The 18,001-nt window shown below is 40.3% G+C and overlaps 1 protein-coding gene across 1 annotated transcript in view; it reads left to right on the top strand.

Annotated features, from left to right (window-relative positions):
- Positions 1–17,452, top strand: part of PTPN13 (protein tyrosine phosphatase non-receptor type 13) — a gene marked incomplete at both ends in the record, with an annotated part of 84,248 nt that extends 66,796 nt beyond the window's left edge. Inside the window, 19 exons of the mRNA XM_079534532.1 lie at positions 36–134; positions 1,262–1,623; positions 1,781–1,955; positions 3,213–3,371; positions 4,432–4,603; positions 4,697–4,907; positions 5,862–5,932; positions 7,490–7,551; positions 8,250–8,406; positions 8,733–8,909; positions 9,650–9,732; positions 10,784–10,839; positions 11,575–11,678; positions 12,995–13,143; positions 14,141–14,231; positions 14,928–15,265; positions 15,809–16,024; positions 16,694–16,756; positions 17,369–17,452. Of these exons, the coding sequence (XP_079390658.1) occupies positions 36–134; positions 1,262–1,623; positions 1,781–1,955; positions 3,213–3,371; positions 4,432–4,603; positions 4,697–4,907; positions 5,862–5,932; positions 7,490–7,551; positions 8,250–8,406; positions 8,733–8,909; positions 9,650–9,732; positions 10,784–10,839; positions 11,575–11,678; positions 12,995–13,143; positions 14,141–14,231; positions 14,928–15,265; positions 15,809–16,024; positions 16,694–16,756; positions 17,369–17,452 (2,829 nt within the window). The remainder of the gene's footprint in view (positions 1–35; positions 135–1,261; positions 1,624–1,780; positions 1,956–3,212; positions 3,372–4,431; positions 4,604–4,696; positions 4,908–5,861; positions 5,933–7,489; positions 7,552–8,249; positions 8,407–8,732; positions 8,910–9,649; positions 9,733–10,783; positions 10,840–11,574; positions 11,679–12,994; positions 13,144–14,140; positions 14,232–14,927; positions 15,266–15,808; positions 16,025–16,693; positions 16,757–17,368) is intronic.
- Between the last annotated feature and the right edge of the window lie 549 nt (positions 17,453–18,001).

The following is an 18,001-nucleotide window of genomic DNA, read 5'->3' as shown; positions in this document are numbered from 1 at the left end:
GGCTCTGCCTAATACTGAACCAAATGTGGCCGTAGGAAGTCATCTCTGCTCTGAGGGGAACATCTCCAGAAGTCTCTCTTCTCCTTTGTCGGCCACCGCCTGGTATACTGCCAGACATCGATCCTGCTTTGTTGGTAAGGCCTGTGGCATAAGATTCTTCTTTTTTAATTACTATTTGAGGGTTCATTTACTTGGTCTGGTGGGTTAGTTAATTAAATGCAAGATAGAGAAGGAAAGATGGGGGAACTGTGCTCACAGAAGCTCCTGTGGTAAATTCCTCAGGAGTGTACTGAGAATTTCACAGACTTGAAAAGAACGAGTACCTTTTTTGTTCGTGTTTTGTTTAGGGATTTTGTCTTTGTTGTTTTTTTTAATTTTGTATTTCTACATTTTCAAATGGGTTTACTCTCTAAGGCAGATGTTGCTTTGTAGCATATAGATTTGAAGTTGATCTCGAATACAAACTGCAATGTGTGTGAAATATATTCTATGAAAGAGCAATTTGTCTGTTTCTGGTGTGTGTACAGCTAGGAAAGAAACTGTTATATTTACTTGCTGGAATTTAGAGATGCCCAAAAACAATTTTCAAAGCATTCTAGTAGTTAAATTGGGAGAACAGGAAGACATTGCAGGATGCTTGGAAAAGGTGGAAATTAAAATATTTTCTGCAAAAGAGACTGTAGGAAGGAGTTTGCCTGAAAAGCAGGCTTTCCATAATACAGGGAAGAAAGTGTAAAAGGAGCAGAAACAGATTTTCTATGCAAATAATTTTAATTCTGTGTTCAAATTAGCAAAGCTGTTCAAATCTGATGGCAGAAACTTAAAAGTACAATGTTAAGCTGAAATTAGAGTAAGAAGAGAAGATGGACAATTGAACAAAATACAAATAACTCATACTGTAATTCATTTCAAGTACAAAATGTCTTTGATAAGAGAGCATGTATATCAGAATAGGTGAGGGGGAAGCAATAAAGAAACAAGCAACCGTTTTTGTTCGTAACACTATTGCAGATTGGTACGTTCATGAATGCAAGAATTTGACCATAAAAGCATTATATGAAGCTTTTAAAATCTGTTTTCCTTAAATGATTTTGCAGGTCTTTAGCATAGTATATTTCAAAGTTCTGCATACTTTGTCTTGGCAAAGTTGCACTCATCTTGGCAGAAGAGGCCGCTCAGTCGCAGCCTTTGGTAGTATTATGTGGTCTTTGCAACTGCATAGCTGGAGTTTAATCCATTTAAATGTCCTTGCTTTCTGTAGACCCCCATCAGTTCACCCCTACAAGTATTTCCAGATGTCAGTAGAGAAGTTTCTGGTCCTTCAAATGAAGAACAGGGAGATAGCTCAGATGAAAATGAAACTACTGATCTGAGCAAGAGAAGACTGAAGTCTCCCTCTAGGAGAGACAGCTACAGTGACAGCAGCAGGAGTGGTGATGAGGAGACGATGGACTCACTGGCGCAGTCAGGCCACAGCTGGAGTTCTGCCCTCTGCCAGCCTCCAGATGAAGCTGTGACACAGGCACACAGCCAGCACGAGGCACGCAGTGCTCAGGGCAGTGCTCTTCGCACCATCTTGTATCCTGCACATGAGACTCCTAGCAGGTCAGAGCTTGAGGACAGGTGAGTAGCTCATAATGATTCCTGTAGTGCACTCATGGGAATGCTTCTTTTGTTTTGCTGGCTAGATCTGTATAAAATCAATACTGGTTCACGTATTAATTTACTGTTGACAGCCATGTTGTATAAGCTGATCTTTGATGCACTTGTTTGTCTCCAGCACTCTGCTATTGGATTTGACATCGATCCCACCCTGTAGAACCATTCCTGAAGTTACTACATCTGTTTTAATAAACAGCTGTTATGCTGCTCCTGCTTCTGAGCTACCTCCACGCCTGGAAGGAATGGCCTCACTACTCAGCCAGCTAGAAAAAAGTGCTGAAGAATATGAACCGGTAATTTCCTGTTTCTGTCTTTCAGTTGTTTAAGTGTAACCTCTGCTGTGTCAGCTGGAAGTTTTTGTAGCCATAGTTTGGAGAGTGACTGAATAGAGGATAGCCATATTAATTTACAAATGTGACGATTGTAGGTTATAGTTGCACTGACTGGGGGTGTCTTATAAATGGCACTTATGCTCTGAACCGTGCTCGTACTGATGTCTGCAGTTGTTTTCTCTCTGAGGTTTTCAGGGATTGATAACATTTCCTTCTGTGAGTATGAATGCATCCCTGTCTGCATAGGCAGATTTGCATACATATATTTTGTGTATCGTTTTAGCCTAGAAGCTTGGTGTTAAACATTTCCCTAGCTCTAGACAAGTTCTCAGGCTGGACTCATATACCAGTTACCTTGCTATGTGGTTGTTTAGAGATCGTCGGATGAATCAGGCCAGAGGGGGCCTCAGGAAACCCTGTTCTTTGCTGCTTTAATCAAATGGAAAATGTAGCATAGTTTTGAGACTCTTCTGAGATAGCTTCTTGCCACCCTGGAAACATTTGTGCAGAGTATCAGAAGGAGTTTGTGCTTCCATAGCCTCACATAATTGACTCACAAATAAAAAAGAAGTGTCAGTCGAGCCTTGATAGGTTTCAGTTGTGGAAGTCTCCCAGGTTACACAGCTGTTCATGCCCATACTCCCTTTTGAGAACTAACAAACTGTCTCCTTTTTAGTCTCTTCTTCAGAAGTTACTCACAAACCATCATGGTGTTGTGTGAGTGTCTGTGCAAATGAAACAGATATGCATCTTTCTATTGAGAGTTCATGCAAATAAAAATAGAGAAGGTATATGCATGTGTGCAGTTCCTAGGAAATACACAGTTTTATCTCATTGTAGGAAAACCTATTCACTTACTTCACTTCACTAGCTCCTGCTGTGCTGTCTTACTCAAAGAGCCTTTTTATTCGTGATAGCTGGTTCAGAGTAAAGCAACGTGCCACTTTGGATGTGAGCCTTCACAACTCTGTTTAGATCATTAGGCCTTTAGTCCAAGCTTCGTGCAAAAGTGTCCTGTCCAAATGAGAGAGAAGTGCTGGATACAGCTGAGCTGAGCCTGCTCTTGCAGGTGTCTCAGTGCTATCCATGCTTGTGTTCCAGTTACACCAATCGGTGCATTAGTTATCTATTTCTATTAGTATTAAATTCAAATTGCCCATGGTCTAAAGCTGCTTCTGTTCTTTTTTTGTGTTGTTAAGTGCTACTTTCTTCCCCTAGGAAGTAGAACTCCAGGTCACCATGACCAAGTCTGAAAAAGGCAGCCTGGGCTTTACAGTGACCAAAGGGAATGATAATGTGGGCTGCTACATTCATGACATTGTTCAGGATCCTGCCAAAAGTGATGGGAGACTGCGTCCTGGGGACCGACTCATAAAGGTAAGACAATTACCGTTTCTAGACGAAGGGACTGCATGAAAAGAACAACTTTGAGCCAAAACCAAAATAATTATGTGAGCTCTGTTGTGTGCTGAAATTACATAAAATCATGGAACGGCCTGGGCTGAAAAGGATCTCAAACATTATCTAGTTTCAACCCCCCTGCCACAGGCAGGGTTGCCAACCACTAGACCAGGCTGCCCAGAGCCACATCCAGCCTGGCCTCAAATGCCACCAGGGATGAGGCATCCGCAACCTCTCTGAGCAACCTGTTCCAGTGTGTCATCACCCTCTGGGGGAAAAAATTTCCTCCTAATATCTGACCTAAACCTCCCCTGTCTTAGTTTAAAACCATTCCCCTTTTCCTGTCACTGTCAACCCATGTAAACAGTTGTACTTCCTCCTGTTTATACGCTCCCTTCAAGTTCTGGAAGGCCACAGTGAGGTCTCCCCAGTGCCTTCTGTTCTCCAAGCTAAACAAGCCCAGTTCCCTCTGCCTTTCTTCATCAGAGAGGTGCTCCAGCCCTCTGACCATCTTAGTGGTCCTCCTATGGACCCATTGTAAGAGCTCTTTCTTGTACTCTAAGATCTTTCTTGTACTGGGGGCCCCAGTGTAAGTACTGGTGGCCTGGACACAGTACTCCAGATGGGGCCTCACAAGAGCTGAGTAGAGGGGGACAATCGCCTCCCTCTCTCTACTGGTCACCCCTTTTTTAATGCAACCCAGGATATAGTTGGCACACTGCTGGCACATGTCCAGCTTCTCATCCATCAGGATGAGAATAGCTTAAGGAACAAAAATGTGCGTGTTTTTGTGCAGTTAGACAAGGGGAATACAAGAAGGAGAACACTGGGAAGGTTGCTGAAAGGAGTTACAGTGCATCCTACTTAAAGAGAGAATATTGATTTAATAAGGTACTTACTCAAATACATGGAGAAGAGGTTGTTTAAATACATCGATGGCTCCTACCTCGTTAGGAAAGAAACATAGAGAGATTTGCTGTGAAAGAGGTTCATTTGGAACCTTACTAGGAAATACTGGTTGCTTTTGCCTTCACAGGTTAACGACATTGACGTTACCAACATGAGTCATACAGATGCAGTCAGCTTTCTCCGTGCTGCCCCAAAGACTGTCAGATTGGTTCTGGGACGTGTGTTGGAGTTACCCAAGATGCCAGTATTGCCTCACTTGCTGCCTGATATTACGCTAACATGCCATAAAGAGGAGCTAGGTAATAGAGAATTATAGTGCTCTTTCATGCTAATGTATTTTTCTTAAGTTCCAAAGAAAGTTGTTTTGTTTTGTTTTGCTTCTTCCTGCATAGGTCTGTTGTTAGCAGGAGGTCATGACAGCATTTACCAAGTTGTGTATATCAGTGACATTCTCCCCAGATCAGCTGCTGCCAGAGAGGAGAGTCTCCGTGCACTAGATATTATCCATTATATTAATGGGGTCAGCACACAAGGAATGACACTGAAAGAAGCCAAAAGAACATTGGAAACATCCCTTCCTTGGGTTGTGCTCAAAGTGACCAGGTCCGTTCTACAACTGCATGTTTCCCTGTACTTGCTGCTTTTCTCACTGGTTATATGTAGGTAAAACATGTTTCTGGTTTAACAGCTATTCACCAGAGCAGTATCAGCTGGCATATTATTGAGGACTGGTCCCAAAAAAAGGGAACATGTACTCTCAGATTTGCACTTCAGTGCAATAGAAGGGCATTTAGTACTTGCTGTGTTTTGTGTTTCTTGGGAAGACAAAGCTGTGTCAAGCTATCAAGTGTTCAAAACATTTGCAAAATATGGCACAGATTGTTTTAATGCATTCATTCCTTCTTTTTTTCTTTATTTCTCTTTTAATCAAAAGCATTACTGCACATTCTACAAATATATTAAAAAAAAAAAAAAAAGAGGGAGAGAAAGAGAAAATATTGTTCTGTGCTTAAATAGTTCCATCATGTGGATGTTCTGGCACAGCTCTGAATGTCAAAACCCTCTGGCACAGATCCTGGTACACCACCTTATTTTCACTAATCCTTGGTTCTATTTTTATGGAAATACTGCAGTGTGACAGACGTCAGACTACTCTTAAGTTTTAAGTTTTGCTTGGAATGGGAAGTCTGGCAACATTCCCCTCCATTTTGAAACCTCCTAGTCATGCTGATGTTCTTTGCTCCTTCCCCTCCTATCCTTTAATTTGAAGGCAAGCAAGGTCAAGTCTTTCTGTCAAAACCTGGAATGAAACTGTACAAAGTCCTCATTCATTCCTGAAGTAGGAACCAGCCTAACTACCAGTGCTTCGTCTCTGTCATTAAATGTTCTTAGTATTCCAAAACTGTTGAAATGGAAAGTGCAATAAGCAGTTTTGTTGATCGTTGGATATTAAGATATACATATGTACAATAACCATGGTTTTTTTGTTTGTTGGTTGTTTGGTTGATTTTTTATTTTTCTTTTAATATAAATTTCTGTACACATTTCTTTTCATAGAGATGGTCATCCAGTACTTCCAAAATCCAGGGGCTCAGATAGCTCGGATTCATGGTCAAAGAAAGCTAATGGTAAGATTTCCATGGTCACACTGCATGTGAAATGCACATCTGTAAAAATGAAGGAAGTTATGTGGGTCTTATATGCTCTCTAGCGTGCAGTTGCTGCACTACAACTCTGTGTGCTGAGGTAGCTCCAGCAGGCATTTATTCAGTTTCTCTTGCAGTTCAGAAATTTTCTCTTATAACAAGCCTGAGTCATTCAAGGAGTAAGTTTGTAAGTTTAACTGATCCATTATTATTATTACATATATTTATTTATTTATTTATTTTACTTGTGTCCTGTTTGTTCTGACAGCAAATAAAAACATCAGTCTGTTACATCTGCAGAGGCTTCAGGTCTGATTTCGTCTTCTCTTTTTCAAGAGCAAAACAGCCCAGACTGATTTTATTGCATCCCTGGTGTTTGTTTCCATCTGTCTGCTTTTCTCTTCACATGTGGTGTCTGCAGTCCAACACATGGCAAGGACTGAGCGTCATCAATGCCCAGCAGACAAGAGCAACGGCTTTGAGCATTTTGTAGACAGCACTGCTTTTAGTAGTGACCCAGTGAAAGCAACTCTCTTTTGCTAAGTACTACTCTCTTGGATTCAGTACATTTCACCAACTACATCTGCTTCTGTGCTGAATCACTGCGTATGCTACGACTTATATCTGAAACATTTGCTTTTTCCATTGACTTTTGTTGCTTTCATTTGTTTTGATTCATCACAGTCTTGTTTTCCACACTTCTCCATTAATGTATTGTTAGTTTTGAATATTGATCTTGCCTCGTGACATTATTTTAATTCTTCCGGTTCATTGTTGCTCACATACTTTTCAACTGTAGTAAATATTGTTTCCAAAAGCTTGGTCAAGATATTCTTTAGGAACCAGCCCTGTTGGAAGACACTGCCTTAAACACCTTTATCTTTCTGTGATTCCTTCTGAATGCTTTATTTCTTACACATGCTTTTACAAGCAAATTCAGAACTGGGCTAGAAGGCAGGTATATAGCAACTACTTATTCCACCCTGTCTCATGTATTATACCAATAATGTGATGTTTGGGTAGGCGAGGTCTTTTAAATCATGGTGTCGCTCTTTTTGTTACCAAGGAGCGGAAGGTGCCTTAGAGCAAGAACCCAGGCGGCAGATGATGTGTGTTGATTCGGTTTTGTTGTTGGTTGCTTTTTTTTTTTGAAGAAAAAAAAAATGATAGATAATTGCAAGGTTGTAATCTGTACAGTTGAAAGCAAGGGAAATTGCATCCTATTTCCCTGAGGTATAAGTGTTGCCTTCTCACTGCAGGTTGTGAGTCTGCTTATCAGCATTTATCTTTGCTTAGATTTGGTTATTTCTATGAGTGTTCCTGCTCTCTTATTCCATTGAACTTAAAGTTCAAATAACCATAATCAAGTATAGTTCATGAGTCATCATTTTGTCAATGGCCATTAATCAAACAGGCAAAAATGTTACTCATTTCACAACACATCTTGTTTCTTTTATAAAAAAGATAATTGATGGAAACTAATATAATTACAGTGAAAATGATGCTCTTAAGTTGTTTGGTTTTCCTCATTTTGTTTAGGCTGCTCACATGGTGATCCCTGTGATAAAACAGAAAAGACAACTGATGCCTATGGGCCCAAGGTAAATATCCCTCAATGGATTTTCATTAAGTAGAAAAAAGGATATAATTTACAGAAGTTGTTTTTTGGTTTGTTTTAATAAATAAATGGATTAAACAGTGCTTTACACCAAGCTGTGCAAATCCACTGTTGCCAGTGGATGTGAAAAAGCAATTTTAATAGTAAATGCATAAGTTTTTGGCATTAATCTTTTCTATCTTTGGGATTGCTCTATGTAAGGACAAATTATTTCATAAGGATGCAAGGCTGTGATCTGGTCTCTTTCCAGCTTCTGCAGATGCTTATACTTGTTTCTTTTTACCTCTCTGGTTTTTCTTGTTGGTTTGGGTTGTTGTTTTTGAGAAGCGGTGTGTTGTGGGATCCACGGAATTAAGCCTGCATATGTGTTATAGAGGATGTAATAATGTGAGATACTATTTTGTGTTTTCTTCTAATAGTTATCCATGTGTTTTATTTTTCTTAGTTGCTGTATTTTTTTTTCTTTGCTCATTTCATTTGAAAATTCTAACACAGTTAAAAGCTACCGAATGAACAGGTAGAGTTCTACTCACCCCATCACCCTGTTTGCTCAGATGAGATATGATATGCCTAGTTTCTTTCCATTTATTCCTAATGAAGCTATGTGCAAGGGTTGCTTGCTGCTTAAAAGGAAGTGCCAAACTTTAGGATTTAAGTTGTATTGTTCTTCGTTTGTCTTAGGTCAATGGCAACAGCATCATAGGACCTTCTCATGCAAACACAGAAAATAACATCCATCATACAAAGGGACAATTAAATCTCACAGGGTCTGGAGATGCTCCTTCACTTGGCTTTGCTGCTCAGATATCGGATGTTTCTAAACACAGTGACAAATCAGGTAAGAACAGATGAGATGAGGGACCGCATAATTCAGTACGTGGTTCATGGATGAAAAAGAGTCAAGGCAACAGCACAGTTTGAATAGACTGAAATAAGTCAAAGAAAGAGTGGCAGCCATGTTTAGAAGATCATCTTCAAGCCCTGTGGAGTGGAATTTGTTAATGTTGGAAGTAGATTTATGAAATCCGGATTTTGTGCCAGAGATGATGAGAGAAAGTCATGATAACAACTAGAAATAGCACTTCAGTGTCTGCTCCTCTCCCTCTCTGCCTGTCTCCTTCCCTGTTTAGGGAAAAAATATAATTTTATACTATTTCATTTTAGAAACGGAGATTCCAGATGATGAATATTATGATGAAGATGATCACAATGAAGTAGTCCAGTATCTGTTGGACGTTGTAGATGAGGAAGCCCAGAACCTATTAAATCGAAACAATGCAATATCAGAGGCCCAGAGCCTTCTGCACATCAAGAAGGCCACATCAGAAGATCATCTGACAGGTACTGAGTCACTGGAAAAACAGGTCACTGGAAACTAGGCCTCTTGCAAATATGGTGCCTAGTGAGCAGTGGCAAGCATGGAATTGTTTTGTACAGTATATGTAGAATTCAGACCTTCTAGAATTGTAATTATTTCAGCACTTTTGCTACTTTTGAAGTACATTTTGGTTATTATCATCTGTTGTTACATTAAAATCAGGGAGGAATGAGGACCTCAGGCAGTTGTATGAGCTCCACTACTTCAAATTTCTTTTAGATGGGATTTGGTCTTTGCAAATGAAGCCATATTGAACTTGTCAGATAGGGCAGCAGAGAACTGCTGTAGCAGCCAGATAGGTAAGACTTTTTCTGTAAGGTTTTTGTTAGACTTGCAAGGAACAGGAACCAGGTTTAGAACTTCTGTGGCTCTAAATATAATGGAGTTGCAAACGCACTGCTGACATGTCAGTCTGTTCACTTAACATTCCTGGCCTGTTCCTCTCTTACACTGTGGCACAGCAGTTCTGTTAGCTGCGCCAACAACCTCACTTTCAATTGCAGCTGTTACATTTAAAAAAAGAGGAAACCTCAGATCTGATTCTTCAACATACTGATAACAGAGGGACTTAGAAGTTGTTGCTTGCTTACGCTGATGCCTGTATTCTGGTATAATAAGATTCACATGTTTGAGACGGTGATTGCTGGGCATCTTTCAGTGTGTTTATGCTCTTTTTTTCTGCGTTCTGATTTTTCTGCTCCAGTGGAGATGAATGGGAAACTGGCAGAAGATAAGTCTGAAGACACAGACTGTGATGGTTCATCTTTACCTGAAGATTTTTCAGAGGTGAGATGGCATGAAGCTGGCAGATTTTTCTTTCTCAGATAGTCTCTTTCCATTTATTTTCTTCCATATTTGTATGGAGTTTGTAGAAATACCCTTATATGTATTTTAAATAATAATTATTTTTAAAATGTAATAATATAATAGCTTGTTAGTGTTATTTGAGGTATTTCATCTAAAATTTCCTTGATTGCTGCACGGAGAAAGGAAGAAGGGACGATGAATATTGTGTAGACTTTCCAAAATGTAAATGTGAGACTTCTTTCCCCTTATGCTTTACTAGAATACTCTCCTTAATTTGAATGACTTTTGTATATTGCATCCCCAGCATTATTACATGTTCTTTTTCACATCAATCATTAGCTTCTAAACTGTTGTTTCAAATTAGGAGAGCTCTGTCTATTCAGTATGTCCCTGCAGCTTTCTGTCCAGTGAGTGGAGTGAAGAGATAAGTCAGGCATTCAGCTCTATCAGTGTTCTCTAAGAGATCCAGAAGTAAAATTCTCTGAGTGTGACAGTAGAGACTTTTCAGGGGTCATAATAAGCCAAAAAGTCATCTTGGAGACTTGCTCTTTCTCTAAAGGAGAACTGAAATGTCCTCTTCTCTTCTGAGTCTTCATTGTCTTTTGAGGAAGAACTATGTCAGAGTACCTGTTATTTAGAGGTGAAGCCCTGTTCTGTGACAGTTGTGGCTCAGCAGAAAATAGAAGTGCTCACAATGAAACTTGCCTCATAAAAGGTTTTTAAGGATTACAAACAAAAAAGTTATCTGGAAAAAGTGTAGATGATTTTTCTGCTGCTGCAGGCAGGAAAATATTTTAAGATAGCTTTTGGCTTTATAATATTATGGCCCTTCCTAAGTGCTCAGTATTCTCCCTCTCTGTTGTTTTGGGTTGATGAGCTGTCCAAAAGAGTCAAGTCTTGCATTACTTGATGTTTTGAACTTACTCCCCTTCAAAAATACTATGTGTAGCCATTCACATCCTTTCAAATCTTCAGTGGGTGAACTTTATTACAGTGACCTTGACGTGTTTCATTATTTCTCTTCCAATAGCCCATGCACATAAATGGTTGTGAAGACCATGGTGAGGAAGGAGCTGTGCCAGAAAGGTAACATTGTTTTTCCAGTGTTTCTTGAAAGTAAACCTATGAGATTTGAAGTAATCAGTGGAGACTTGTTATAATGCCAATTGGGTGTGTGTATTGGTATAAATAGATGGATATATATATATATGTGTGAGTGGTGTCTTGCCAAATTGCTCTTTGTCCTTTTTATTTAAAAAGGTTATAACTCACCTGAATATTGTTCAGCTTTATGTGCTTTACCATGCCCTGGCTGCATTTTTATTCTTTTGATACGTGGTTATAACAAGTAACTAGGACATTTGTCAGATGGTTCCAAATAACTTCATTTGCACTGTACTGTTTGTTTCTTTCAAATGAAGAAGAAATTCAAACAATCTTGTCTTCAATTTGAATCTTTACAAGGTTCCTTAATGTGATTTCTTCAGATCTCAAAGTGCCTGTGTAGTTCCACTGATGAGTCTGTATCCACTTGGGTGCTTGACACCTACTGTTTGTATGTGGGAAACTAAGAGCATGCCTGACCACGTTATTAACTTTTGCTTTGACCTGCCTTGAGTCCTGGAAATTCCCATGTTATTATTTCTGTGTTAAATATTTTAAAAGGAAAAAAAAAACCGTGGGTTTTTGAGATCATTGCTATGGATTTGGTCCATGGGTACTTGTAGCTGTAAATGACTTTCTGGCGATGCTTCATGAAGTTGCAAATGCATTGGTTGTCTCTAGATGTCGCTTCTTACTTCTGTTCTTTGCTCGCTTCAGATCTCCTCCACAACCTCCCTTGAGTCAAGCAGATGAAGATGAAATCACGTGGGGAAGTGATGAATTGCCAATTGAATCAATCAGCCAGGAGCATGTAAATAAAGGCAAGAGCTTCAACAAGCGATTAATTGAAAACTGAGGATCACATTAAGCAGCCAATATGTTCAGATTTGAATTTTTAAGTCTTGGACGTGGCTTGAGAGTCTGATGACAGATATAGTGGGAAAATTCGGTGACTCGCCGAATTCAAGCTGTAAAGATTCAGGAAAGAGTCTTTACAGCTTGAAGTAACCTGTGTCTGAAAGTCCATTGGGGCACATGTTGGTGAGGTTGGACCTATGATGGGAGAGGAATTGAAAGCAGCTTTCCTCCACCTGTCTGACAAAATCTTTAGCATATGATGGTTTACAGGATTTAATTGTGATCAAATCAGTATCTCGTGTGCTTGAAATTTTACCTGCTCGATGCTCACATTGTTCACTATTTTCCCTGTATATATAGACTCTTATTTTTCCATTGTTGCTCAGTTTGGCAGGATGGAGTACTGCTAAGTTGGATGCATTTGACAGATACTTTTACTTTTTGAGAATTAGAAATGTCAAGTCCTGAAATCCTTATACAGAAGTCCTCTGTCTGTAGAGCGTGTATTCCTTAATAGAAGAAAATAAAGAGCGGTATAAGCCTTGTGAGTGAACAAGTAGATTTAGGACACTTAAATGCGTTAACAGAAAGCCCTCAAGTTGTTAATTTTGTCATGTTTCTGAGGAGTACCGAAGGCCTGATAGGGTAGCATGCTTTGACAAAAATGAAGATGTTTAACATGTCTTTCAAGTGGTAATTGTAAGATTTTTTATTATTATTATTATTATTTATTTTGTTATTTATAATTTTTTACTCTAAGTGCTACAAATGGGCACTCAGTTACATGTTGATTTAACTGAAAGTTCTGAACTCATCCCTGTGCACGTTCATGGATTTTGTGGTGATTTTGTTTTAAGAACTTCCATTTAAAGTGCATACAGGATTTGTTTCATTTGTTTGGAGTTCAGGAGAATCCTCTGTTCCCAGACCGATCAAAGTCAGTTTTGCTTTTTGCTGGTTATGTTGGTTAATTGGTTTTTGTCCCTCAAACTGAGAAGCTCTTTGTGCACTCTCTGGGTTGTGTGGAGGGATTCTGAAGATAACAGGAAGCAAAGAGTGTTGGAAGGACTGCTTCACTCAAGGATGCTCAATTTGTCATGGCTTTTTGTATAAGATAATACATATGAGGCAGCTTTTCATGGCAAGAGAACTATCTAGTGCAGTAACAAGGACATGCAGCATTGCACTGCATTTTATGTATTTCCTTCCTTTAGTTAATTTAGTTTAGTTTAGTTCGCTATTTACACAGCCGTGCAAATCAGCCTCACTTTTCTGCCAGATCTCCCTCTGGTGACAAACGAAGAGATCTCCGCGCTGCGTGCTGTGAGTGTGCTCCCTGGCGGCAAGTACTGCGGAGCCAAGCTGAAGGCGGCCATCAGGGTGCTGCGAGGGCTGCTGGAACAGGGGGTTCCTTCCAAGGAGATTGAAGTGAGTGACATCAGTTTTGTTTTTTCTAAAACTTGGCCTTTTAACAGGATGAAACAGAAATTGAATGGTTGATTCATCACCGCCTTAAATACCACAGTTCTTTAATTTGCAGCTCTTTAAAGGAATGGGAAGAATTCCTTCCCCCAGCAGCTGCTGAGAGTTGAGATTGGGTTGAGCTGGGAGTTCAGTTCAAAAATGTGTTTGTGTCTTTTTTATTCTGGGTGAATTACCAAGTGAATGTGATGCTAGCAGGCATAGACGAGGAAGAGAAATGCTGCAACGTTGAGCTGCAGGATGTGAAAATAGTCCTTTCCAGGTCTTACAGTCAGTCTTGTTCAGTGAACTCTCTCTTGAGAGAAGAAGCTGAGATACATACTGGATATTTAATGGGTTGTTTGTTCAACGTGGTGTATTTTGTTAGCTACATGAAATCAGATTCCTTTCTTTGGCTGAATGATTTTGCACATCCATTAGGGTTTCCTTCATTTTAGAGGCTGCTCTCAGCACTTGTATCGTTCAGAGCATTTTAATGCGTGGGTAATTCATAGAATCCTTAGAGTTGGAAAGGACCTTTAAAGGTCATCCAGTCCAACTCCCCTGCAAGGAACAGGGGACCACAGTTCGATCAGATTGCTCAGTGCCTAATCCAGCCTTTCCTTGAAAGTCTCCAGGGAAGGGGCATCTCTGGGCAACCTGTTCCAGCACCTCACCGCCTTCATTGTAAAGAACTTTCTCCTTATATCTAACCTAAATCTACCCTTTTTAAGCTTGAAGCCTTTTCCCCTTGTTCCATCACAACAGACCCTCCTGAAAAAGTCTGTCCCCTTCTTTCCTGTAGCTCTCCTTTAGATATTGAAAGGCCGCTATCTGGTGTCACCTCATAGCCTTCTCTTCTCCAGGCTGAACAGCCCAAGCTCTTTTCAGCCTGTCATAGTAGGAAAGGTGTTCCATCCCTTGTATCATTTTTGTGACCCTAGAAAAGATTCTTTCCCTACAGAATCTTCAAGAGTTAAAACCATTGGATCAGTGTTTGATTGGACAAGCAAAGGAGAACAGGAGGAAGAACAGATACAAAAACATCCTCCCTTGTGAGTATTAATCGGTCTGACATTTAGTGTAGATATTTTGTGTCAATTTGTATGGAGAATTAATTGGATCTGCTGCTGAGTAGGGAAAAAAATAAATACATCTGACGTTTTCTACATGTTTAAAGTCAATATTTATAAAGTAGTGTAAGGTTGGTGAATGACAAACTAGTGCAACAGCTAAGAATGAATGCCCACAGATTTTACAGGTGTTTCAATAGATCCCAGTTATTATTAAGTGAGATACATGGATGTAGATGGACTTTTTTTTTTTCAGTTTTACTTGTGTAAATTTGGAGTAACAAACAGATATCCTACTGTCAGCAAATTTCCTTCTGCAAAATGTTGTTTGTTAGCTGGGAGAAGCATTGAGGAGCAGAGACAAGTGACACAGGCTTAGCTCTGCATGAGAAGTATTGTGCCTCAGCATCAGGAGTGCTGCAGTTGAGGTCAGGCACCATGATATCTGTTGGTTAGATTTCTCCCTGGCCATCTTTTTCTTTATTCAAATAGAAGTACTGATTTGTATCTCAATGCAAGTATTGTATTGGTTTTTTGTTTTCTGTTTTTCAATAAAATGTTGAAGTACTTTGGAGATAAACACCATGCGGGTGTGTAAGGCTCAGCATCTCTGCTGTGTGAAGATTTAATTATATTCATGCCTAACATTAAAGTATTTCTGTTGTGTTGGAAATGCAGACGATACCACCAGAGTTCCTCTTGGCAGTGAAGGTGGATACATCAACGCCAGCTTCATTCGCATGCCGGTGGGGAATGAGGAGTTTGTCTACATCGCTTGTCAAGGACCTCTCCCCACTACTGTAGCAGACTTCTGGCAGATGGTTTGGGAGCAAAACTGTACTGTGATTGCCATGATGACTCAGGAAGTTGAGGGAGAGAAGATAAAATGCCAGCGCTACTGGCCAGATGTGCTCCATAAAACCACCATGATAACAGACAGGCTGCGGCTGGCTCTTGTAAGGTTTCAGCAGCTGAAGGGCTTCATCATCAGAGTGCTGGAGCTAGAAGAGATCCAGGTAAGTGAGTCTGATTTTTACATGCTTTTTGAGTGCTGGCATTTCTGTCCTCACACTAGTGTCTTTCCTGGTTTCAATTACAGTGTCTGTTGGTAAGAGGTAATGTAGAGCTTCTCTTTGCCCAGTGATAGTTACCGAGCAATTCTTCAGCCCTACAGTTTGTGCTGCTGTGGGACCTTTACAGGAGAAGGCAGTTAGGCCAGGAGGTGATTTTTTGATGCTAATTAGACTTCAGATGCAGCTCCCCAGGTGCCTTTGGCCACAGAAGCAGAAAGATATGTAGAGATACAGCATTCACTCCTCATTCAGTCTGGCTGGTTTATTCCTGTGCATGATTGGTCTGCACAGAAAACTCCATACTATTTAACCACCTACTGTTTATTTTCAGTTTAAGTCACCATTTCTTTGATTTTACTGAATTGCAGACCAATTTCATGGAGCAAATCTCTCTCTTCTAAGACTTAAAATTTGGGAACTTCTCCGTCTTCTTTTTTTTCTTCCTATGTGTAACATTTTGTTCCTGCTGTTGTCGTTAAACCTCAGACAGGTGAGGTACGGCACATTTCCCACCTGAACTTCACTGCCTGGCCTGACCATGACACCCCTTCTCAGCCGGACGACCTGCTGACGTTCATCTCCTACATGAGGCACGTGCACAGATCAGGACCCATCGTAACACACTGCAGTGCTGGCATTGGCCGCTCAGGGACCCTGATTTGTATCGATGTGATTCTGGGGCTCATCAGCAGAGACCTGGATGTGAGTACCTGAGAGAATGGGCTCAACCGTGCTTCTGTCTTGCAGCAGCTCTGCACAGTGGGAATATTACTTCCATATTTAAAATGAACGATGAAAGAAACCATCACAAACTCGCACTGTAGGAACACCTTAACCTGAGACAGCAGTATGTCAATTCATTTTTCCAGCACCACTGGGAATATACTTTCTAGGATGATAATGAGGAAGGTGCTGGCTAGCTTCTGTATGTTGGTGTCCACCGTTGGGCCAGTACAGCAAATCCTTTTGTGAATTTGTAGGGAAGCTGAGCTATGCTTAGCTCAGTAGGATTTTTAAGCACCCGTCAAATGCCCAGAAGTTTTATAGACAGGAGAAATGGAAAGCATTGTGTTAGACTGAGCCAAAGGACTCAATTTTCTGCATACCCACCTCTTGGTAATAGTAATCCAGAGAGCCAGTGGAGGTGCACAGAGAAAGGAAAAGGTGATGTAAGAGAGCCACATCCTTATTGCCCTGAGGCAGCTCGTGCTGGTAACTTACCAAGTTTGTGCTGGGTACACGGAATTATAAGTTGTTTCACTGCTACGTTTCGTGGGCCTGGTCAGATTCCTTGGTGTGGTGCTGAGGATATTTTGTATATGCACGTATGTCTTTTTTCAGCACTTAACTTGCTGCTGTTTATTTTGGTAGTTTGACATCTCGGACCTGGTGCGCACAATGCGTCTGCAGCGGCACGGGATGGTGCAGACAGAGGTGAGTCTCTACGTACAGCTTTCCAGACACTGGGATTTGAACTCTGATGTGCCGGGAAGCTTCCTGTAGTGATTGTCCTTGTCCCTTCTAATGCAAGCTCTGTGTTATGAGAATGAAATCGAATGCGTGCCGCTGAGTATTAGGATGCATTTTATAGTTCAAGAAATATATGCAGCTTGAAGCATGCTGCGCTCTTTCAATTTGTGACTAAAAAAAGGGGTTGGAATTGGAGTTTTCTTCTTCTAAAGCATATCTTAGAAGAGGAAATCAGTTGAGAATTTTTTTGCAAAAAATATATATAAATATATGTATTACATGCTAAAGAGAGAGCTTCATGTAGCTGCTGTGAATCCCTGAAACCACTGGAGATCATTCTGAAGCCTCCTTTTGGAGGGAGGTGTTTAGCCAGAAGTAAACCTAACCTCTGGGAATAACCTGGATCTGGAGAAATTGAACCTACCTTGGATCTGCAACCGCTTTTTGAACATGAGGGACTTCTGCCATCAGAGTTTACAAAAGCAAACAGAAAAGAACTCTCACCCCAAATCATGCACTAGCTCCCAAAGCTGCATTGCTAATGTAATATGCACTGTGATCTTCTTCCCCTTGCAGGATCAGTATATCTTCTGCTATCAAGTTGTCCTGTATGTCCTGAATCATCTCCAGCACGAAGAAGAGAGGCAAATGAAATCCTGAACTGGAAAGTGCTTTGAAAATACAGATGTGAGGAGCCTGAAGGGACCTGAAAGCTCTCACCTGTTCTTTGTTCTGCCAATGCTGTCAAAGTCCTTTTCTTCAGCTGCTGTCAAATGTTTTCTCTATCTGCCTCTGTGTGTCACTGCACATAAGGTACATAGTGTATGGACAAAGGAGAGCTCATACCATACCACTGCTGTCTTCAGCCCATGGACACAGCTGTGAGATATTTGTATAACAGTAAATAATATTTAATAAAGCTGCATTTTTTTGCAGCTTCCTTAATACATGATTAAGTACTCAAATAAAAATATTTTAATGAAAAAAAATGAAAAAAAGTAATGTTGAAATACTCCTGCAGCTCTGCAGCTGCTCTGGAGTATTTGTTTCTTAGGGGGTGGGATAAAGCAGTATTCTTGCCCTGGCAAACTTTACTACCATGCCATTTTAATGGTCTCTTTTAAAAGCTTGTGTATGGCAACAGACTGTTTTGGCCTTTTAGTAGAGTTGGAGCTATTTTATAGAGGGTATCTTAAATCAGTATTTAAG

The sequence above is a fragment of the Tetrao urogallus genome (assembly GCF_951394365.1).
Source record: "Tetrao urogallus genome assembly, chromosome: 4".
In the NCBI taxonomy this organism is placed as follows: domain Eukaryota; kingdom Metazoa; phylum Chordata; class Aves; order Galliformes; family Phasianidae; genus Tetrao; species Tetrao urogallus.
This window is presented reverse-complemented; position numbering and strand designations above follow the sequence as displayed.